This window comes from Ovis aries, chromosome 2 (genome assembly GCF_016772045.2).
Source record: "Ovis aries strain OAR_USU_Benz2616 breed Rambouillet chromosome 2, ARS-UI_Ramb_v3.0, whole genome shotgun sequence".
NCBI classification, from domain to species: Eukaryota; Metazoa; Chordata; class Mammalia; order Artiodactyla; family Bovidae; genus Ovis; species Ovis aries.
The window spans coordinates 74,812,073-74,836,842 of record NC_056055.1 but is presented as its reverse complement, the minus strand read 5'-3'; the positions used below and the strand labels follow the sequence as shown (position 1 = coordinate 74,836,842).

The 24,770-nt window shown below is 37.7% G+C and overlaps 1 protein-coding gene across 7 annotated transcripts in view; it reads right to left on the bottom strand.

Moving 5' to 3' along the window:
- Nucleotides 1-24,770, bottom strand: part of KDM4C (lysine demethylase 4C) — a 398,538-nt gene that overhangs the window by 278,866 nt on the left and 94,902 nt on the right. For all 7 annotated transcript variants that reach the window (XR_006058671.2, XM_042243436.2, XM_004004373.6 and 4 more), the window contains 2 exons: nt 12,382-12,485; nt 8,179-8,316 (listed from right to left, as the gene is read on the bottom strand). Coding sequence is in view for 6 of the 7 variants with exons in the window: in XM_042243436.2 (XP_042099370.1) it covers nt 8,179-8,316; nt 12,382-12,485 (242 nt within the window). In the remaining variant the exon portion in view is untranslated. The remainder of the gene's footprint in view (nt 1-8,178; nt 8,317-12,381; nt 12,486-24,770) is intronic.

The following is a 24,770-nucleotide window of genomic DNA, read 5'->3' as shown; positions in this document are numbered from 1 at the left end:
GATTAACATTTCATTTCTTCATATGTTTAATGACATTACAACATGAAGCTGAAACTTCCCTTACTCAACTACTTACTCATTTTTCATACTCAAGTGTGATAAAAATCAAAATATCAAACAATAAGGGAGACATAAGGCAATCATAAAAACTACACTCAGCATTATAAGCAAGAGGCATACAAATATTGACACTGTTCTCACTTAAGGACAGCACTTGGAAAAATGCAAACGGATCAATACAAATGAAAAACAAAAATAATGGACAGAATTAGCTGTGAGCACTAACTTTCACAAACAGCGCCACAGAGAATCAATCAGTGCTCTAAGCTATCACATTGGAAATCATCCCTCCAGAGTATCTGGACAGTTCAGAAGACAATCTGGTTTTACCTTTTTTGTTTTAAAAAGAGGCAAAAAAAAATATATTACAAGGCACAGTTTGTAGGGAATAAAAGCAGAGTAAATTTAAAATACTAGGCATGGCTGAAAGAGGGAGAGAACCAAGCACTGGGCTTCTTTATTGTATCGGACGTTTTCAGGATCTGCCAAACAGGGACACCCTTCCTCTTCGAATTGGCTAACACTCTGATTCTTATAATTGCCAAAGTGTAGAATTATTAAAACAGTAACAGAGATTAAGGGTTTCTTAATCTTAAGAGATCAAGGGTTTCTTCACCCATTCTTTATTACCTTTGATATTTAAACATCAACACCCTATTCAGCTGTTACCTTCACTACTTTCAAGCTTCTGCTTAAGGAGGGGTCCTGGCATGAGAGAGAGCTCCAGGGCTACAGACCCCATGAGAATTTTCAGGCTATAACTCTGACAAGCAGTTACGAAGAGAGGTGTGTTCACACTTCCTATCATCTTGCTCGGAGCAGAGGGAGGACAGGCTATGGATCCACAGATTTAAGTCTAATTATAGCCACTGACCTCAGAGAAATTCCAATAGAGCTTTCTTTTGATTCAAAGAGGTCATATCAAATGATCACAGAAGCAAGATTCGCACAACAAACTTCAAACTGGGCATATACACGTCACCTTTGTTCTGTCAGGAAAGAATGTATATCTTGAAGGAAAGGGAACAGTAACCTTGGTTGGCATGCCTTATTTAAGAAGTCTGAAAATTCACACTTTGCTCTTTCACTGAGAAAGAAAAAGCACTATGTGGCTGGCACCTAAATAATCCACCACATCCAATGAAATGAGTCCAGAAGGGTACAGGGTACTAGGGGGCCAACCTTCTGCATCCAATCTCAGCCTCACCATCCTCATTTTATGCATCATCCCAACTACCTGGTTTGAGAAAGGGGGCTAGCAGAGGACAGTGCATGCTGAGTCACTTCAGTTGTATCTGACTCTTTATGACCGCATGGATTGTAGCCTACCAGGCTCCTCTGTCCGCAGTATTTTCACAGGAAGAATACTGCACTGGGTTACCAGGTCCTCCTCCAGAGGATTTTCCCGACCTAGGGACTGAACCCATGTCTCCTGCATTTCTTGCACTGCAGGTGGATTCTTTTACCACTGAGCCACTGGGGAAGCCCAGTAGAGGACAGAAGATATCCAGTTATCTCTGGACCAGCACAGATGGCAAGAAGTAACATATATAAAGTGTCCTACATCAGGACTGGCACACTGTGAACAATCAATGTCCAATCCTACTACTATCAGAACATATGAGGAGAATGATTTAAAAACTGATTTTTCTCAGTACAGTGAATATGTTATTCAAAATGTCAACTTACTTTTTAAGGTATACAGTTAACTAAAGCCTCAAAAACAGATATTACTTTGATTTTAAGTTAGTGATTAGACATCAGTATCATAAGTTATATACTTGCTGCTGCTGCTAAGTCGCTTCAGTCATGTCCAACTCTTCGCGACCCCATGGACTGCAGCCTACCAGGCTCCTCCGTCCATGGGATTTTCCAGGCAAGAGTACTGAAGTGGGTTGCCACTGCCTTCTCTGAAATTATTTACCTGCTGCTGCTGCTGCTAAGTCACTTCAGTTGTGTCCGACTCTGTGCGACCCCATAGACGGCAGCCCACCAGGCTCCTCCATCCCTGGGATTCTCCAGGCAAGAACACTGGAGTGGGTTGCCATTTCCTTCTCCAATGCAAGAAAGTGAAAAGTGAAAGTGAAGCCGCTCAGTCGTGTCCAACCCTCAGCGACCCCATGGACTACAGCCTTCCAGGCTCCTCTGTCCATAGGATTTTCCAGGCAAGAGTACTGGAGTGGGGTGCCATTGCCTTCTCCGATTATTTACCTAGTTCCACTCAAATCCTATAGTCCAGCAAATTTATTAATAAATTAGCACTAAATGAAATCAGACTCCCCATTCCTGAAGACTCAAACCCCAAACGTCTCTCCTGCAGACACAATCTATATTAGTCACTTAGCTTTCCTGGTACGCTACTTGACGTCTCAGATTTTCTGAATCCAACAATACTTTATTAGAATAAAATGGGGACATAAATACATAAATACAAACTCCCCAGTTTGAGTACAAACTCCTAAGGACATGACTTCATATGCTTCTTTTTCTCTATATGGTATTTTCTCTTCTTCCCTTTACACTCTTGTTTAAAAAAAAAAAAAAAGGCAGAGGACAACCACTCATCAGCACTGCTGTGTTGTAGCACCAGGATCCAAGTAACAGAAGCCAAGTGAACGTAAAAAGATAAAATGAAGAATATGAAACCACTTAACTCTCGAAGTTCATATTTTATGTGCCATACCAGACATTAAAATTAGAGTGCCAAGAACTGTTAAATGAGCAATGTTCAACAGTCCACATTTACTTTACTCCACAAGCTGTAAGAATAGAAAAATGTCACTGTACCAGTATTCTGTGATCTAAGGCATATTAAAATATAACCTAGAGACTCACTGTTAAAATGGTTCCTGATTGTTTTAACAAAGACCACCCCAAGAGTAAACATTTTTTTGGATGAATGCTACCTAATTTAGGCAAAAACAAAGTTAATTTTAGAAAATGATTGAAATATAAAAAAAGATAAACCCATATCCTGGTTCTTATATGCAAGACAATTCAATAGTTGAAATTCCTATCAGATTAAAAAGAAATCAATTTCAACATTCTACCGTCTCTTTTTAAACTTGTTCAAAAGTTTGAGGATTCAAATATCAGAATGCTTTCAAGTTAGATGGTGAAGTAACTCTCTTGGAGTTCGTAAGAGAACATTCTCAGCTTTGCAGTGCAATTTTTCAGCTTTCTAGCATATCATGTTAATAGATTATCACTTAAAGTAAAATTACTGCAAAATAAGAGATATCATTCTGGAGTCACCAACTATTACCTTTCCTTCCAAGAAGATAACGTTATTTACCGTGCTGTAGATAAGTCTCTCACATTGCACATACTGTCATAAATACACTGCTTCTGATGGTGTAGCCTAGATATGACTGTCCCCCAGACAATGATTCTTTTTAACTCAAGAAAATCAGTACAGTAAATAACTTTTCTTCCCTTAGAGACAATCACAGTGCTGGAGGCTGCTGCAACACAGAAACAAAATATCCTCACAAATGTCTCCAAACAGTCAAGCTGAAAATCTAAGCCAAAGTTTCATTTAACAGCCTGTCAGTTTTTTGATGTGAAGCTAATGAATGCAGTGGCAAACAAATCCATCAAACCTAACATCAAAACAACTGCACTTCATCCCACCAAACGGAAAAATGAAATACAACCTGCAGGCCAGCTCTTTGATCCAACCTAGCCAGGAAGCAGACCTGTGAATGCCACCACAGCTGCTGAGCAGAAGTAACCACGGACTCCGTCTCACCACAGAAAGAAAGAATGCTCCAGAAGCAGAAAACATTCACCTCGAATATGCACAAATATCTTAGTTCAACTGCTATGCAATCTGGTGGACATTTTTAAATCTCTAGTAGAAAAAAAGTATACAGTATTTCACTCTAGATTACTCTGAGATTCAAAGCTAGAAAGATGCCTAAAATAACTGGAAGGTTTGTTCCACTCATATTACAGCTCTGCAAAAGAGGTTTATTAAAAGCCCTTCTGCTCATTATGAAAGCTCTTTGAAGACAAAGAAACAATTCCTTTTGTACAAGCGTGTAGCACAATTCCTATTTCAGAGAAGAAACTCACGGGGCACTAACCAAAGCTGAACTCTGCCTGACCGCAGGCATATGGGCACAAGGCCACCTAGAACATTCTTTTTTTTCCTTCAACGAAAACCTTAATTCTGATAAATGAAATAAGGAGAAAGAATTACAGAACCACTTTCTCAGGTAGGTGGGTCTCTTAAGGCAAGGCTGTTCTCTTCTGCAGTATTATGCAGGATTTGGTTTGCTATATTTGGCAGGTCAAGGCAAAAAAGAGCTGAATGATCGTGAAAAGAGATGGAAAGACAGGAACAAGAGGAATGCCAAAGTTGGGGGCATTAGCAAAACTTTTTAGAAACAAGGATAGTCAAATTAAGTTGTTGTCATTGCTCACATCTATACCCATTTTCTGAAGACCTGTTCTACAATCTATGCACAAAAGAAGCCTTATATAAGACATGAGAGAGTTTGAGTAGATACTATAATAAAGGGCCATCTGAATTAAGTGCTGAAAAATGGGGAATACACTGACAGGCAATGGAATATCCACATAAAATAATTATTGCTGTTGCTATTATTATTTAGTTGAGAACATCAAAGGTTAAAGAATCTGCTGAAATTTGGAAGATGAGTATTTGGGAACAGCACAAATACTGGGATGGATGTTCTTTTTAGTCAATGTTAGCTATACCTTAAATGGAAGGAAGGTTTCATGGACAAATACCACATACCAAGAGATCAGTAATACATTCAAAGGAAATCCACAGAAACCCCATCTCCCATCCTGCTCCAGCGATGCCACCAGTGGTGAAGCAGCCAAGAGCAAAGGAAGCAGTCCTGGATGCTCGGCAGTGCCAACACTACTCTCACCTCTGGCTCCCATCAAACAATTCAGCCTCCAAGGGATGAATTCACAGAAACATACACAGTGCCTGGCATACAACAGACAAGCTCTACCTGAAAAAACAGAACTCCCTCTCCATCCATATTAAGTCACCTGAATGGCTTAAAAGGTCCCTAACCAAAGCCTGTTGGCTGCTAAACAAAGACCACCAAAATTATTGGTGAATGTGGGGTTATCTTTTCAAAATTATTTTTTTAATTAAAAAATAACCTCCTGTAACAGCTCTTTTCTAAGTTATGAAAACAGAAACATTGGTTTGAAATATACAAAATATTATCAGTTGAGATTCTTCACTCTACCCCATGTTAATTAGTGCTGCACCAGACACTTTATCAGATGCTTTTACATAGACAAATCAACATGTGACAGGTAAAGCAGCAGTCATTTCCCAGTGCTTCAACTACAAAAAAGTACGCCATTTAAAAAAAAATTATCCCCCTAAATGTATAACTCATTATCACTTGTGAAAAATAACTGTTTTTTAAACAGGTATCATTTAGAATGAATTAAAAAACATAAAGGATTAAGACAAACAAATATGGTCATTCTCACAGCTAAAATTTGTCTTTTAATACAATTCATAATTAATTTACTATACATTTTATTTTTCTCCAACAAAACACAAAAACTGTCCAATTTACAAATTTTCCTAATCTTAGGAAATTACACGTTCATACACATACCCACACATACACCACAGTAAATCTGTAAGGTTGCCTATAGAAACATACTTGAAAAAAAATCAATATATATCACCATGTCAATTATTTACTGAAAATCTCTGATGTAGGCAGAATGCTGCCCCCCACACTCCCACATCCCATTTGGTCCCACCCCTAACAGCAAAGATATCCATATCCTAGACCCTGCAATCTGTGAATATGCTATCTTTTATGACAAAAGGGATACTATGGATTGTTTGCTCTGAAATGTAGGGGACGACAGCAAGGGACCTGAGAGAGGCCTCTAGGAGCAAAGACCCAGCTGACAACAGCAAGGAAATAGGAACTCAGTCCTACAACCACAAGGAACCAACGGCCAACAATCCCACTGAGTAAGAAGCAGATTCTCCACCAGAATCTCCAATAAGGAATGCAGCCCTGCAAACACATTGACTTTGCTGGTGAAACCAATGTTAAACATACAACCTACAGGACTTCAAAACAGTAAAAAGAGTATTGTTTTAAGCCACTAATTTTATGGTAATTTTATGGGAATTACTGCAGCTGCAATAAAAAATTAATACATTATTATTATTTAGGTGAGCAGCACCACCTCACCAAGAGTAAGAAAAGGGTGGAGACAACATCTAAAATCATCTCCAACACATGTAACTATGACGAGTTTTAAATTAACTGCCCAACACTGCATTATAGCCACTGAACATTTTGTCATATCCTCTGACTACACTGAATGATATAAATCAACACAGCATGAGTGGCTATCTACATATCTAAGCTTTCCACCCCCACCCCCCAACAAATCTATGTGGTAAAGAGGTATTTTTAGTTTATAGTTGAAACAAAAAGAAGAAATGACTTTCCTGATATTGTCTGGTTAGCAAAAAGAAGAGCTGGGCTTCAGATCCCTGCCTCCCCCAACTATGGCGCTCTGCTTCCTGAACAATCCCATACAGCTCTGGGCTTATCAGCTGAGACATCAGAGAGGTTCACTATCAACCTCTCTTACGAGGTCACAATCCACTCCTACTCTGTCCACATGGAAAAGCGGAAACACACGTAGGATATTTTAGACTTGGGGAGAAGCCAATACTCAGAACTACTGATGGAACTGAAAGCTACAGTAAACAAGTACAAACTGATTTTGCTGGTGATGGAACAGCTGGGATAGTTGACTTATTATGTCAATGATTAAAGCTGCAAACCATAAAAGAGCATACCTTTTTATAACCTCAGGGTTATGACACTATTTCGATGTAGACATAGGCATTACTTTTCTGCAAAATAACGGCAGTAGCTGGCCAAGGTACATACACTGAGCTTTCTTTTTTTTTTTTTAATTAGGTTTATTGTAGTAAGAAGGATGTGAAAGAAGTAGTTCAGTTCTACTCCTTTCTAAATTACCCCTCATAAATAAAAATTACTCAGAACAGAGAAAGTCTTCTAATAGCAGGAGCTTTCTTTTATGTTATGAATTCACTCAAAAGCTTGAGCTGCCAAAGGGCTATATTCTTATTTTAAAATATTATGCAATTTTCTAAATGTGCATGTAAAATAAACCTAGAGTTGTCCTCCCTGAATATATTTCTATCCACGTTCACTCAATGGTTCCACACCAAAGTTTTATCATGTAGAATGAATAATATTTGCCTGGACCATGCAGGGGCCACAATAGGCCACATAGACTATATGTGCCATTTTCCACTAAACATAGGGCAATTCTGCATACTCTGTAAAACACATAGTTTCATTAAGAACCTACCCTCTGCCAGCATGCACCTCTGCCTTAAAATCCACAGGAAACGAAGCAACCTAAAAGAAGCTATTGTCACTTTGAAAATGCCCTCTATTTAACTCTGCAGGAGGGCAATTAATAAAATTTAACCCAGTTGCTTGTGAATGAAAATACACAGTTTATGAACTAAATTAAATATACTAAGTAAGAGACACAAATTTTTATACCAAATTTAACATGAAGATATATTTCTTGTTAAAGTATGTTCTATATTATTACTTTCAAGGAATTCATTTCTGTGCTAAGGGCAGTTTTAATCATTTCTTCTTACCATCTTTCCTTAACATCTTGTTACAATTTTACCAGACACTTTCCTCTGTAAATAGCTGTTTCCTAAGCCATGGACTGAACTCTAACATGGAAGGTGCCAAGTCCACCTAATCTGGAATCACAGGAAGCCACTGGAAAATCTCACAAAAAAACCAACATGCAAGATGGCCTTAAGAAAGCAAGCAAGCCTCGGTTGCATAAAATTACCTCTCAAAGTAAACTGCTCCACATTAATTTCAAAACAAACAAATGTTGCTACAAATATTAACACAGCCTATATAAAATAAATATATCTGTCTTGAATAAATTACTACAGTCACAGGCACACAACATCACTGAGGAGAAAAATAAATGCTGCATGTGATCTTAGCTTTCCCACTATAATAACCAGTATACACGTTTAATTTATGCTTTATTTTTTGAAGCATAACTTACCAATTTAGCAACTTTCCCATAGTCAATCCATCTGACAGTAGCAAAATTTGTAGATTCTGCACAGTTGAAACCATGATTAAAACCAGCATGGTAGCCATATGGGAAAGTGATCATAAATTCTCCAGCTTCCTGGGTGATCTGCAGGGTAGAGGACATATAATATTTCCCAATTATAAGGCATCCCAAATTGCAAATACAGTTAAACTATATTTCCTATTCAAAAAAAGAAAATAAAAATGTTATGATGTCCAAGCTATACTAGTATAAAATAAGTGCCCCCAGATTCTTCACTTAATTCTTTAATAGTTTTTCAGGAGACTTTTAAAACTTTTCTAAACAGATGACCCTCTGCCAATAGTCAATCATTTAGCCCATTAGCAGAGAAATTACATTTTATTTGAAGATGTCTGCTTTATGCTATTCAAAAAAGTGTTCATAATAGCATTCAATACATTTTAATACTGAAAAATTCACATTACTGGAATTATCAAACAGGACATATCACAACTGACATTTTTCAAGTTATAGCTATAAAAATTTTGGCAACACACACTGAATGTTATGGATTCTTGTTGCTTAAGAGTTGACTGTATTCAATAAATTGTCCTTTCATTATACTTGGAAAACATTCAATTAACTATTTCATTTAACAATAAAATTTCTATCAAATAATTATTCAAATATATCTACAGCATGTAGGTATGTATGTGTGAGTGAGTGCATTTGCAAATATAATTAAAATAGCTTCGGTCAATCAGCCATCAACCTAAAAGAAAAGATAAAAATGTATTCAGTCCATTCCTATCTTTTAAAGAAATCTGCTTTTTTTTTTTCCTACAATCACCAAAACATACAAAACACACCAGGAACTATGGAAGAATAGTGAAGCAAATTTATCAATGTTTTTTAAAACTTGTCTGCTCAATACTAGAGTATCAAATCTGTAACTCACTGATTCGTTCAGTCACCTTGGTTCGAGAAATAAATATGTAGGTATGCACCTATGTGGACACATATAAGAGACACACTGTATAAATACATGTGCACACACTGCACTCAGTAACCATTACAGGAATGCTAAAATGTTGTGTGTAGAAGTACTTTCCTTCCCAACAATTCTAAAATTTAGCTCATCACCCCTGCCCCTGTGACACCCCAGCAGGTGTTCTATTGCAATGAGCAGCAATTCAGCTGCCACCTGGCAGGCAGAGAATGGCTTATCAGGGTTCAACATGGTTCCAGTTCCATCATTTCAAGCCACGTGAGAATACAGCCTGATTCTCTCCTTTTCTAGTCTCACTGAATCTCATTAATTATAACTGTGCTTGGAAATAAGGCATTTCCTTGCACCATGTGATAAAATAAAACTTACTTTGCTCAACTGTCACTGGCCCTATAAAGGGGAGTTGGGGGAAAGAGGGTAAGACTGCTGTCAGTGGGATAAGGAAGCGAGCGTCATTGCTCCACTGAATCCCATCTATAGTTCTTCCCTACTCTATCTGGAAAACTCCTTTCTTGCCATGCTGAAAAGTACCTATTCCCATTAAATGGGACCCTAAATATTATGCCTATATATAGTTTCTAGAAACAGGTCAGTCCCAATTAGCTAAATTATAAGGCTAATTTACTGCCTCAATGAAATAAACTGATTTTTTTAAAAAAAGAAGGGTATAGAGACAGAAAAGTACAAGTTCTTTTTAAGACTAACCAAGCATCATAATTCCACACAGCAAAAAATGGTGGAAAGGGTAGTGCACATAATCGAAAAGCAGACAGTAGCTATTTGGCAAACATACTTTTTCATACATACATATACATATACACATATGAGAATATGCACAAATACACTGAAAGAAAAAGAAACAAATGTTAGTCCAACTGGGAAATGATTGCCTAAAGAGTAAAGGTTGAACTGAGGAGGAAGAGTGCATTATTATATTACCTATACTATGCAAAGCGCTTCAAATAGATAATCTCTTTTCATCCTCATAATGGCCCTATTAAATGGTACTCTTATTATCTCCATTTTCCAGTTGAAGAGATTGAAGCTCACAAAAATGATGTAATTTACCCAAGTGGCAGAATCAGAAATGAACTTGGGAAGAATCAACGTCATTCCAAAGTCTGCTACTCTGTGCAAGGTTACATTATCATCACTGGAGAATAAGCTCCTCGAGGAGCACAGTGTCATCACACATCCTTCATCAAGGCAGAAGGGGAGATGGCAATGTTTCATATGAAAACTGCAGCCACCAATCAGCCCTCTAAATGGCTGGTGTCTCACCAGCTGTGGACAAGCACTCACCGTTCTACTTCCCACAGGAGCCACAAAATGTCCCATCCTCAAAAGACTGGGTAAGAACATGGTGCATCTGGTGAGCTACCAAATAGTACCTGGAGAGCCTCAGCCCAGAAAAGGGTGCGAGGCACCTGTCTCCTTCTCCCCAAATATTACAAAGAAGCTAGAAGCTACTACAACCTCCATCCTGGGTGAATGAGCCAATCCTGCAGCCCTGCTATTTCACATAACTCCCCTCCAAAGAACAACAATTCCCATCACCAGCCCTAAACTCTCAGAGCTTTTCCTGTCTTGGAGGACTCTATTCTGCTCCTTCTCTGCCTTCTAATATTCCAACTTAAATAAAAGGGCTTAATCAGGCTTATGACAACCACCTCAGAGAAAGCGCACTGATGACACAGGTCTGAGAATGGAAAGCCTGGTGCTTAGAGGCATCTGCAAGGAAGACAATGGCCCCAGAAGGAGTGGCCCCATTGGGGGCGGGGCAGAGCCTGTGACTTCTGTACCTGCGGCAGTGCTGCAGCCCACCCACACCTGTGGACATTATCCATAGTGCACATCTCGAAGGCATACTTTCTGTCATAGGGAGAAGTATGTAACTAAACAAGTAGTGAGAGTGTTCTCATCATGGACATGAGACAGTGTGTCTCATGCGTGACTGCCACAGAGACTGTTCAAGAGTGAGCAGGACCACCCCAAGGTGGAGAATGTTTCCCAGTCCTTGCAAAAATTCTACTTCCAACAAAGCCTAGACTGGTGGGAACGGGGCCCCAGGGGTGAGAGGTGGGGGAAGATAGGTGGAAGACCGGATTTTAAGGGCCTGAAATAAAGAAGAGGGAAAGACTTGGTCACAAGTGAAAAGCTTTTAAAGTGGAAAACAGAGAGGATTATGGGAAGACAGTCAAATAAAAAATGATAAAGAGAGTAGAGATATTTTTTAATTTTTCTGCAACTAGAGACTTAATCCTCCTCCAACTGAGAGAGAGCTCGTATTTATCTGGTCGAAAGTTTTTTTTTGCATTTCAGCTTCTTCACATAAAAACACTCATGCTCTGTAATAATTCTGACCCAATACTGATCCATGGACACAAAGAAAGAGTGATCTAGCATGTACAGAGTCTTACAGAACATAATCTTCAGAAATATTCCAAAGAAGCAATATCTGATTATTAAATCATCAGGCAATTCTATCCATAATGAAATCTCAACTGTATTATGTCTGAATGTGTTTAGAAATAACATACTGACACCATAATCACTGATTCTAACCAATCAAACTGCTAATAAAAACTGCTCTGATTTCTTTAAAAAAAAAAATAGATGGCGTTAACATAAATTCTGTTGTTCACACAAAAGATGTCAGTGAAAGAGAATTACTGCATGTCGAATGTGCTACATTTTACTTTCAGTATTGTTAAAAGTGAACTAGAAGTGCATGAATCTCAAGTAAATATAACCTGAAATTAATTTCAAAAAAATATGTAATTTCAGAATTTGAAAAAGAATAGATACATGCATATGAAAAAAAAGGAAAAAAACACATGCCAAGAGCTTTTCTTACTTCACATCTTTCATTAGTACTTTTCTAATTAGTACTTTTCTAATTTCTAATTCATACTTTCACTGGTACTTTTCTAATATAGTTAACTATTTTAACTATAATTTTAACAAAAGTGGAATTAAAGTCAATTGGGTCTTTAAAAAAACAACAACAAAAAAAAGTAATTTCAAATCAGTACGTAGGTAAATAATTGTTACCTAAGTAAAACATGAATCTGAATATTTCTCTTCATACCCTAAAAATCCTACTGGAAGTCAAAGATATATTAGTTTATGTTGAATTTGTCTTAAACACAAATTTTACACATATGAAATGATTCTGTTAGAGAGTAACACTAATGTACCTTGTCAAAGGGAATGCCGTATTTCTTTAATACTGAGGGAGATATCAGTGTCATCTTGTGGCGAAGAAATGCATCACACCCTTGAGAACTGCTTGGGAAAAAACCTAAATGGAAACAGTAAATGCAAGCAGTAATGCATTAATTAAGATATAATTTCAAATCAATTTTTCAGTTTATGTTCTAGTATTCTTATATAATGACGGCTTTATACAACTATAGACCAAGTCCACCATCAAAAATCACAGTGCTAAAAACTAGAGTCAGAATTCTTAAAAACTAAACGATACATATTTTTATCACCAAAGGTTGATCTTTTTTACAAAAAGATCTGCCAAGAGTTGTCTGCATAATACAAAATGACTAAACCTTAAAACTCAAATACTTTGGCCATCTCATGTGAAGAGCTGACTCATTGGAAAAGACCCTGATGCTGAGGGATTGGGGGCAGGAGGAGAAGGGGATGACAGCGGATGAGATGGCTGGATGGCATCACCAACTCGATAGACATGAGTTTCAGTAGACTCCGGGAGTTGGTGATGGACAGGGAGGCCTGGCGTGCTGTGATTCATGGGGTCACAAAGAGTTGGACACGACTGAGCGACTGAACTGCAACTTTAAAAATTTGCAACAAATTTAAACTCAGTCTACCTATTATCTGATAAGTAGATAAAATATTAAGGGAGGTTAGAAGAGGAAAATCTGCAGTTTTAATACAGGAATCTCTTACTTTAGACTCCTAAAAGCAACCATTCTAGAAGCACTTGTCCCAATGCCCAACATACAGTAGACACACAGCTATTTCCTATCTGTTTCTTTCTGATCAATTTCATATAGTTTTAGTTCAGTTCAGCCACTCAGTCGTGTCCAACTCTTTGCAACCCCATGGACTGCAGCATACCAGGCTTCCCTGTCCATCACCAACTCACAGAGTTTACTCAAACTCATGTCCATTGAGTTGGTGATGCCATCCAACCATCTCATTCTCTGTCATCCCCTTCTCCTCCCACCTTCAATCTTTTCCAGGATCAGGGTCTTTTCAAGAGTCTGTTCTTTGCATCAGGTGGCCAAATACTGGAGTTTCAGTCCTTCCAATGAATATTCAGGACTTTAACTGCTACTCATTCCTGGAACTAACTCCCAGCCAGGACCACTCAAGAGAATGGAAACCTGTCTGTCTCACCAGCCTATATGGGAACAGTGTCTTGAAGAAGCCTTTAGGTGAAGAAGTTAAACACACAGCAACTCGTTCATTCAACAGTACATGATGCGCTGAAACCCAGCTGTTTCTCTCCATCTCTGCCTTCAACACTGCAGTCTGTCTGAGAAAAACTCTCATTAACTTGGTTATATAAGCTAGAGAAAACACATGTACTTGATGTCCTAGTCTTCACCTTCCGCACTCAGAGGGAAAAACCACCACACTGAGAGCAGGAAAGCAAGATGAGAAAGGTAAGAGAAATGTGGATGGGACAGAGGAGAACCACAGAGACAAGCCCTGAACAGAGAACTCACCAGGAAAGCATATGCTGTGTATCTGGGTTAAGCAGAAAAAAGCACAGATGCTCTTTAACTCCATGGCCAAAATGAAGATAAGGCCATTGGAAACATTACTTATCTCACTCTGTGGCTCACTACATATAAACAGCTCAAGAACAGGGCCAATCTGACGAAAGAATTATAAACACTCATTACCTAACTGCGAATAACTTTAACCTCATAGAATAGAGGGTTTTACAATAATAGTTTTAAAGCAAATAAGCCTTTACGGATGCCACCATGGAGCATGTGAGGCCATAGATCATCAGAAGGAAAAAAAAGAAGACATCTAAAAACAAAAAAAAAGAAGCTATTAGGATATAAAGAACTACCTGCAAAGAATAGCACATCTGCTTAAGCACCTACACCTGGATTGTTAAAAACAGAAATATTTTAAAACCACTAGACCACTCAGGTATGACCTAAATCAAATCCCTTACAAATATAAAGTGGAAGTGAGAAACAGATTTAAGGGACTAGATCTGAAAGACAAAGTGCCTGATGAACTATGGATGGAAATTCGTGACACTGTACAGGAGACCAGGATCAAGACCATCCCCAAGAAAAAGACATGCAAAAAAGCAAAATGGCTGTCTGAGGAGGCCTTACAAATACCTGTGAAAAAAAGAGAAGCAAAAAGCAAAGGAGAAAAGGAAATATTATACCCATTTGAAAGCAAAGTTCCAAAGAATAGCAAGGAGAGATAAGAAAGCCTTCCTCAGTGATCAGCGCAAAGAATTAGAGGAAAACAACAGAATGGGAAAGACTAGAGATCTCTTCAAGAAAATTAGAGATATCAAGGGAACATTTCACGCAAAGATGGGCACAATAAAAGAAAGAAATGCTATAGATCTAACAGAAGCAGATGGTATTAAAAAGAAGTGGCAAGAATTCACAGAGGAACTATACAAAAAGATCTTCATGACCCAGATAATCATGATGGTATGATCACTCACCTAGAGCCAGACATCCTGGAAGGTGAAGTCAAGTGGGCCTTAGGAAGCATCACTATGAACAAAGCTAGTGGAGGTGATAGAATTCCAGTTGAGCTGTTTCAAATCCTGAAAGATGATGCTGTGAAAGTGCTGCACTCAATATGCCAACAAACTTGGAAAACTCAGCAGTGGCAACAGGACTGGAAAAGGTCAGTTTTCACTCCAATCCCAAAGAAAGGCAATGCCAAAGAATGCTCAAACTACCACACATTTGCTCTCATCTCACATGCTAGTACAGTAATGCTCAAAATTCTCCAAGCCAAGTTTCAACAATACGTGAATGATGAATTTCCAGATGTTCAAGCTGGATTTAGAAAAGGCAGAGGAACCAGAGAACAAATTGCCAACATCCGCTGGATCATGGAAAAAGCAAGAGAGTTCCAGAAAAACATCTATTTCTGCTTTATTGACTATGCCAAAGCCTTTGACTGTGTGGATCACAATAAACTGTGGAAAATTCTGAAAGAGATGGGAATACCCGACCACCTTAACTGCCTCCTGAGAAATCTATATCCAGGTCAAGAAGCAACAGTTAGAACTGGACATGGAACAACAGACTGATTTCAAATTGGAAAAGGAGTACGTCGAGGCTGTATCCTGCCACCCTGCTTATTTAACTTCTATGCAGAGTACATCATGCGAAATGCCGGGCTGGATGAAGCACACGCTGAAATTAAGATTGCTGGGAGAAATATCAATAACCTCAGATATGCAGATGACACCCACCCTTATGGCAGAAAGTGAAGAAGAACTAAACAGCCTTTTGATGAAAGTGAAAGAGGAGAGTGAAAAAGTTGACTTAAGCCCAACATTCAGAAAACTAAGATCATGGCATCTGGACCCATCACTTGATGGCAAGTATACGGGGAAACAGTGGAAACAGTAACAGACTTTATTTTTTTCAGTCTCCAAAATCACTGCAGATGGTGACTGCAGCCATGAAATTAAAAGATGCTTGCTCCTGTGAAGAAAAGTTATGACCAACCTAGACAGCATATTAAAAAGCAGACACATTACTTTGCCAACAAAGGTCCATCTAGTCACGGCTATGGTTTTTCCAGTAGTCATGTATGGATGTGAGAGTTGGACTATAAAGAAAGCTGAGTGCCAAAGAATTGATGTTTTTGAACTGTGGTGTTGGAGAAGACTCTTGAGAGTCCCTTGGACTGCAGGAGATCCAACCAGTCCACCCTAAAGGAGATAAGTCCTGAGTGTTCATTGGAAGGACTGATGTTGAAGCTGAAACTCCAATACTTTGGCCATATGATGTGAAGAGCTGACTCCTTTGAAAAGACCCTGATGCTGGCAAAGATTGATGGCAGGAGGAGAAGGGGACGAAAGAGGATGAGATGGTTGAATCAACCATCACTGACTCAATGGACATGAGTCTGGATAAACTCTGGGAGTTGGTGATGGACAGGGAGGCCTGGCGTGCTGCAGTCCTTGGGGTTGCAAAGAGTCAGGCACAACTAAGTGACTGAAAGGAACTGAACTGAACTGAAAACATACATCCAACAGAAACATCAGAAATACCATCATTCTCTACAATACCTGTGGGAATAAAAGGAATAATCATGCCCTATCTGGTCATCTGATACAGCTCTCTGTCTACAGTTAGTATTCATAATACATAAATAGAAATAAACAACCTGTGGAAAAAAATGCAGACTCCAGTGAATGGTGAGAAAGAACCACATAATGTAATGAAAATGATGAGTCTACATAATAAGCTGTCCTGAACCTATACCACTCAGTAAAGCACAGCAGCGATCCCCAAACACACAACCCATGGAAAAGTTTTAACAATACAATTTAAATGGATCTATCAAACTTTTCAAATCTGTACCTCTGCTCAGCACTGCACAAATTAAACTTTAAATTAAAATCAATGAAGATATGGATTTGTAATCAGGACTTGAACAATGTGGTGACTGGTCATAAGTTAATTTAAATTGGAAAACCACTGAAGGAAGGCAATTTGCAATATATTAAGAACTTCACACTGGTTCAGAATTTATATTTTCAATAGGCTATCAGAATTATATTTTACATTGCCCTGGAAAACACCTGATAAACCACAAGTTATGACACAAAGTACCTATCTCAAAATGAATTTTACCTCAAAATACCTGCAGGAGTACATGGTTTACACTCACCCCTCACTCCAGCATTTATGAAAAATATTTTATCCAATATTTAGGCCAGCCAACATAACCAGAATACTATTTGATACAAAATGGTAATTTTTTAAAAACTCAGAACTATTTCAGCCCTGGGCTATCTACATAGTAAGTGAAGAAAATAAATTTGGAAACAATCACATGTATGAAATATACCAAAACAGATCTGATAGAAAAGAAAATATTTATCTAAAAATTCAACTGAAGACTATCAGAGTTTTCTGAAAGTCACTAAATAAACAGAAAACAAGGTATGTGTTCAAAGTTTTGGAAGTAAGTTCTTTAATACATGCCTTCCAGAATCTTTTTATTTTCTATTCTTATGTTTACTTTCTTGACCGGTTTTTTCCAAGTTTTCAATAATATATTTGGAAGAATTCTTCTCCAAAAGTTACCATATTTGAATGTTACTACTGCAGCATTCCATAAGACTTTCCAACTTACCAGTCACACAATGGGAGAGGTCCAGTCTTTCACAGTCTTGAAGACCAAGAAGTTCCAATAAAGAAACAGAGCTACACTGACCCCTCAAGTACCTAGTAGTGGAAACAGCAGCTAGCATCTCACATATCCAGTCACCAAACTGTTGTTTCTACCTGAAGGTTTGGTTTTTATAATTCTCACATATAAATAAGATCATACAGCATGTCTGTTTCTGCCTGACTTTTTTAACTTAGCATAATGGACTCAAGATTCTTCCATGTTGAAGGATATGACAGGATTTCCTGCTTTCTTATGCCTGAATGATAGTCTACTGTATACATATAACACTTTGCTTTATTCGTTCACCTGTCAATGGACACACAGGTGGTTTCCTTATCGTGGCTACTGTAAATAATGCTGCAATGAACATTTGAGGTAATAGATATATCTTGAAGACAGTGATTTCATTTCCCTCAAATACATACCTAGAAGTAGAACTGCTATATAATATATTAGTTCTATTTTCAATTTTTTTAGGAACATTCATACTGTTTTCCATAGTGGCTATATGGATCCTTGCTGGGTGGATCCTTATGGGAAGCCAGTGATATAAGGCACAAAAATCTTAGCCATTATAAGAAAATGGAAACAACCTAATGTCCATCAACTGGTAAATGGAAGTGCAAAATGTACTATATCTTCACAATGAAATATTACTTAGCTATAAAAAAGAGTGAGGTACAGATATAAGATATAACATAGAAAACATGCTACATAAAAGATGTCAGGCACAAAAGTCACATTTAAATGATTTCATGCATATGAGACATCCAGAATCTGTAAATACCTAGACAGAAAGCAGACTATTAATTTCCAGGGGCTAAGAAGGGATAAGGGGAAATACAGTATGACTGAATAAAAAATACAAGGTTTCCTTACAGGATGATGAAAATCTATTGGAACTAGACAGAGGTGATGGTTACACAATACAAATATATTAAAAGTAACCATATTGTACACTTCAAAATGGTTAATGGCTTATGTTTTGTGAATATTGTTTCTGTTGTTTAGTCACGAAGTCATGTCTGACTCTTGGTGACTCAATGGAATGTAACCTGCCAGGCTCCTCTGTCCATGGGATTTCCCAGGTGCTATACACATCCAAGGACACCCTGTACAACATAAAAGTGATCAGATGCGAGAAGCACTATTCTAACAGAGAAGAGTCTACACATTGCACAATTTCATGTTAATAACATTCTAGAGACAGAAATCTGGTTAGTGGTTGCTGGTAGGGAGAAGTAATTAGAAAAGGGCACAAGAGAATTTCTGGGGCCTACTGGAAATGTTCTCTATCTTGAGAGTAGTCGTAATTACACCACTGTATATATCTGTCAAAACTCACTAAACTTTATGTTTTAACAGGTGGCTTTTACTATAAGTGCATTTTACCTCTATCTGACCTAAAACATCATTAGATGTTTTTAAATTGTTTCAGAAACAGAGCAGATGTACTCTAAATCCCAATCTCACATGACAAACACATGCTGCTACTATCAAATCAACGAAGTTTTAGCCATGGTAAAAATTTAAAAATCAAAGCTTAAAAACATCAAATTTCCTATATACAAACACTAGTCTGAAGAAACTGACGTTAGTTATTAATCACTTAGGAAAGAAAGGAATAAGAAAGGGAAGGAGAGGGGAAAGATGAGAAACCAGACCTATAGACTGTATGTTCACACTAGCAATAGATTTGATTAAGACAACTTAACTGAAATTTACCCAAGTATGCTTTGACAGAGTTTTATACAAGCATACCTCAGAGATGTTGCAGGCTCTCTTCTAGATGACTGCAATAAAGCAAGTATTACAGTAAAGCAAGTCACAAGAATTTTTGGTTTCCTAGTGCATTTATAATTATGTTTATACTATACTATAATCTCTTAAGTGTGCAATAGAATTGTGCCCCCCAAAAGTACATACCTTAATTTTAAAATACTTTATTGCTAGAAATGCTAATCATCATCTAACCCTTCCATGAGTTGTAATTGTTGCAATTCACAGATCATAAAACAAACATAATAGTGAAAAAGTTTGAGATGTGAGAATTACCAAAATGTGACAGAGAGATGATAAGTGAGCAAATACTATTGGGAAAATGGTACCAACAGACTTGCTCAACATAGGGCTGCCACAATCAATTTGCAAGAAAAAAAAATGCATTTTCTGCAACTTACAATAGAGTGAAGCACAACAAAATGATGTAGGCTTGTAATGGCTTTTGCAATATTCATATGACTGATATGATGCTTTAAAAGTACAATAGCCATATAAACAGATGGTAACGAAAAGGACAAAGGAAAAAGATATACAAGTATGTTTCTGTAGAAAATGCTGTAGACATGACAGCGAATGAACAATGAACAGCAATTTGATTCACGTGTGAAATCTCTTAACATGCTTATTAGTGAAAAGAACCAATGAACTATATTATGTGGGGTGACACTTGATCATTTTTACCCACATTCTTAGTTAAGAGGTCAACATTAGAGGTTTAGGCTATAGTTGACCTCTCTGTTCTTCCTACCCCATTTTGAGCAATTAATGGTTGGGTAGAAAGTTATCACATTGCAGGTTTCACTCTGCTCCACATGTCCAATAATCCATCAACATCTCTACTGTAGAGACAAAGCCTCATGGAGCTCTCCAAGAGGAGAGCCAGAAGAAATTCATACTGACTATATAGAGAAGCATGGTAGTTCTCCTGAATAATTGCCTTATTTTTATCTCCTGAACATAGTGCAGCGAATAACAGGAAAGTTTTTCTATTTCAAACTGGCTTGCAGAACACTTATAAAACTTTCACCTAATTTAACAGGTATATAGACCATTACACATAGTTTTTTACTGCATTCTTGAGACCACTTTGTTTCAGCTCCAGCTTTTTCCCACCTTGACACGACATATGGATCACACATGCACAGGTCACCAGGACTCCTCAGGCCAAGGACTCTGGCACAAGTTAGTCAGTCAAGCTAACCAGGTTTTCTGGCTCAACTTCCACCCGACAGAATCAAAGAATTCTTAATTCTCCTCCATAGTAATTTTTCCCTCCTAGCTGGCATTCCTTTCCTGAATTCATCCTCCCATTCCCTACCTGTCATTTCTCAGAACTGTCTTTCACCCCACATTCTAATTATTGTAGCATGTGTATGTTATGTATTATGGTTCAATGTTTAAAATCCTACTAGGAACATGGCTGGGTACACAGTTTTAAAATTCAACACAGACTGTGGCTGTTATTCAATCACTAAGTCATATTCAACTCTATAATCCATGGACTATAGCATGCCAGACTCCTCTGTCCTCCACTATCTCCCAGAGATTGCTCAAATTCATGTCCAACAAATTGTGATATTTGACATCAAAAAGGTCCCCTGGAGAAGAGCATGGCAACTCATAACAGTATTCCTGCCTGGAGAATCCCCATGGACAGAGGAGCCTGGCGGCTATGGTCCATGGGGTTGCAAAGAGTCAGACATGACTGAGTGACTAACACACACACACAACGAAATTAAATTCAGGGACTGCTTCACCATTTCTAATATAACAAGTGATAGTATGATGAAAATAAACATACCATGACACATCATACATTGATCTCCATTCCTAAAGCATGAGTTAGGAATGAAGGCAGAGGACATATCACTGAACTTCTTCATTTTTTGTCTTAGGGAGTCACTTAAAATTGATTGTTCATAATCAAGGGCATTTAATTTATTAGCCTTTCAAAACCAAGCATTTTAATGTAATATTTTCAGGCCATCATGTAAATGAATGTTTAAGGGAATTATGTATTTATCATTTTGAGAGCTGATAAAAGTTCATTTTCCTAATTTCAAGTCAGAGGTAAGAGAAAGGGTCAATTTGGAACATTTATAAAATTTAAATGACTTGTTATTTATTGCTACTCTTTCAGTCTTTAAACAGCAGTGGTTCATAATCCCTTTTGGACCAAACCATCTTGATGGATCTGATGATGGGTTAGCTTCCCAGAAATCCACATATATGCCCAAAATTGAACATAATTTCATAGAGTCCACAAGCTGCCTGCATCCAGCCTACAGACCCTTTGTCCACCTCCTTGAACAGAATGTACTTAGTTGCTCAATTGTGTCCAACTCTTTGCAACTTCATGGACTGTAGTTCGCCAGGCTTCCCTGTCCGTGCGGATTCTTCAGGCAAGTATACTGGAGTGCCCTGGAACTGCCATGCCCTCCTCCTGGAACAGGGATCCCTGCTAATCAGGCTAAGATTCTGTTTCACAGGCTTAAACTCAAGATGACTAGTCATTTAAAGACACACACACACCAAAATTGACTGCTTAAAGAAATCTGAACTAAATTAATCCCTCATAACCATGATTCATTCATTCCTTTTTGAGTGTCACTTTAATAGGTAAAAACAAAAACACTTGCTACAAGTAAATATAAGACTACAAAAGAACCAGTATACTGAACTCTACCATACTGTCACTTAAAACAAAATTCCTGCTAATCATTCACACTTACAAAATCTGCTGCATAAAGTCCTAACTCACATATTCTTTTTCCAGTAACCAAAATTTTGACCAAAGTGAGTCCTCTTTAATTTTTTAAAAACTATTAGCACTTTATTCACAATGAGAGACCAATGAAAAAGTCATTCACACATACACACACACACATATATACATCAGCTGCTCCCAATTTACTTTAATCCATATTTTGCTTAACTTAATAGAACCACTAAGATATTGTCTAATTTCTAAAATAGATGAGATTTAGACATTCTTAAAACTGAAAATCTTCAAAACTGTCACTCATGATGTTGTATCTCCAGTATCCTTTTTACTTCCCATTCAACTGTATCGGGTGAAAAATTAGAAAGAATGCAATGGCATTATAGGCAAACATAACAAGTATAAAAACTGCAACAATTCACTTGAGATTTTTTATTACTTTTATATCTACATGCTATTAGAAAAAAACTGTATAAATGAGAAAGTAACTGAAGGGCAAAATCGAACTCCTGGCTTTATTAGATGCAGACCTAACGGTTTTCAGATAAAATATTTGCAGGTGCCACCGTCAATCAAGATTTCAATAGAAACCAAAGATGAAAGCATTCATGCATAAAAGGCAACTGTGATAATTATGATGTGCAGACAAGATAATGGAAAATATCTGAGGCTGCTTTTCATATTATGTATCAAGTGCTGCCTTGACCTAGACATCCTATAAGGCTCCCTCATATTTACTACATTATTTTATCATTTTAATTGTTTAGCAGAATTCAATTAATTTGCCTGACATCTGCTCAGAAGATAGAAATCCTCCACTGTCTTATAGGGTCTTTCCCTTGAATCATTTCTCAAAATAATGCTGCAAAAAATTTTCAATAAACACGCAATTGAATTTAAAGTTCCTTTTCAACCTTCAAGTTTATTAATCTCTTACTGATTAAGCTAATGGCATCCATTTTTCTGGAATGTCATTTTCAGGCAGTTTATATCAAAGTGTATACAGACAGTTTATAGCAAAAAATTTAACATGTGATTCCATATCGCAAAGTTTACATTGCTCCAGTTTAAAAATTCTGGGGCAGTGAGGTGAACAGAAAATGGTAGAATTATTATCACAGAGAACAGAAGAGTCCACAGCATATAGATTTAGCACAAAGCTCACTGCCTGTGTATTTAAGGATTATGGTAATCATATTCTAAGCTGTGCTATAATCTATTATCCAGAACCAGGATCCATCCACTTAATATTCATGAAAATAGTCCATAACGAAGTTCAAGATTACAATTACATTGCTATTATTACTGTAATGTATTACATTATAAAAACACCAAGGCTTTATAGTTATTAGGCTGCCAAAATTATAATAATGCTTTTAACAAACATGATAGCCTAACTATTCTTTCTAATACTCTTCCATAATTTGAAGGAAAGCAACTTTTAGATGTCTTTAACAATATCTGTTCAGAGCTGTCAAGTCAGTGTCCCCATTTTATTATTAAATGAAAGCATACATAATGCGGGGACAAAATTCCTTTTCTACTAGAAGGCAAATCTAACATACCAATGAATCTTAGATTGGCACCTGATTGAAAGAACAGTGCTCCCTGAGGATTCAATGGAGAATAAAAGCAGAATGTCTTATCTCTAGTTGCCACTCAACAGAACTCCACCTTCCTCTGGAAATAAGTCACTAGCAGTCTACATCATCCTAAGTTAGGGTGGTTAGCAAAACAGAAGGGGGTGAATATGATTCTCCCCCCGTGTGAGAGAAATAAGAGTAAGGCTGCCTGGCATATCTTTAAGGGAAGGAATAAAAGTAAACGGCACTCTCAGTAGATACAAGTGGGCACGGAGTGAAAGATACTGATAGAATTTCCAAAAGAATGGCTCAATCTGGCCCTTAAAAATGGACAAGCTCAGTTCAGTCACTCAATCATTTCCAATTCTTTGCGACCCCATGGACTGCAGCACGCCAGGCTTCCCTGTCCACACCAACTCCTGGAGCTTACCCAAACTCATGTCCATCGAGTCAGTGATGCCATCCAACCATCTCATCCTCTGTCGTCCCCTACTCCTGCTGCCTTCAATCTTTCCCAGCATCAGGGTCTTTTCAAATGAGTCAGCTCTTCACATCAGGTAGTTAAAGTATTGGAGTTTCAGGTTCAGCATCAGTCCTTACAATGAATATCCAAGATTGATTTCCTTTAGGATGGACTGGTCAGATCTCCTTGAAGTCCAAGGAACTCTCAAGAGTCTTCTCCAACAACACAGTTCAAAAGCATCAGTTCTTCGGTGTTCAGCTTTCTTTATAATCCAACTCTCACATCCATACACAACTATGGGAAAAACTATAGCTGTGACTAGATGGACCTTTGTTGGCAAAGTAATCACCCTGCTTTTAAATATGTTGTCTAGGTTAGTCATAGCTTTTCTTCCAAGGAGCAAGCATCTTTTAATTTCATGGCTGAAGTCACCATCTGCAGTGATTTTGGAGCCCCCCAAAATAAAGTCTGTTACTGTTTCCATTGTTTCCCTGTCTATTGCCACGAGGTGATGGGACCAGATGGATGCCATGATTTTAGTTTTTAGAATGGTGAATTTTAAGCCCAGCTTTTTCACTCTCCTTTCTCACTTTCATCTACAGGCTCTTTAGTTCTTTTTCACTTTCTGCAATAAGGGTGGTATCA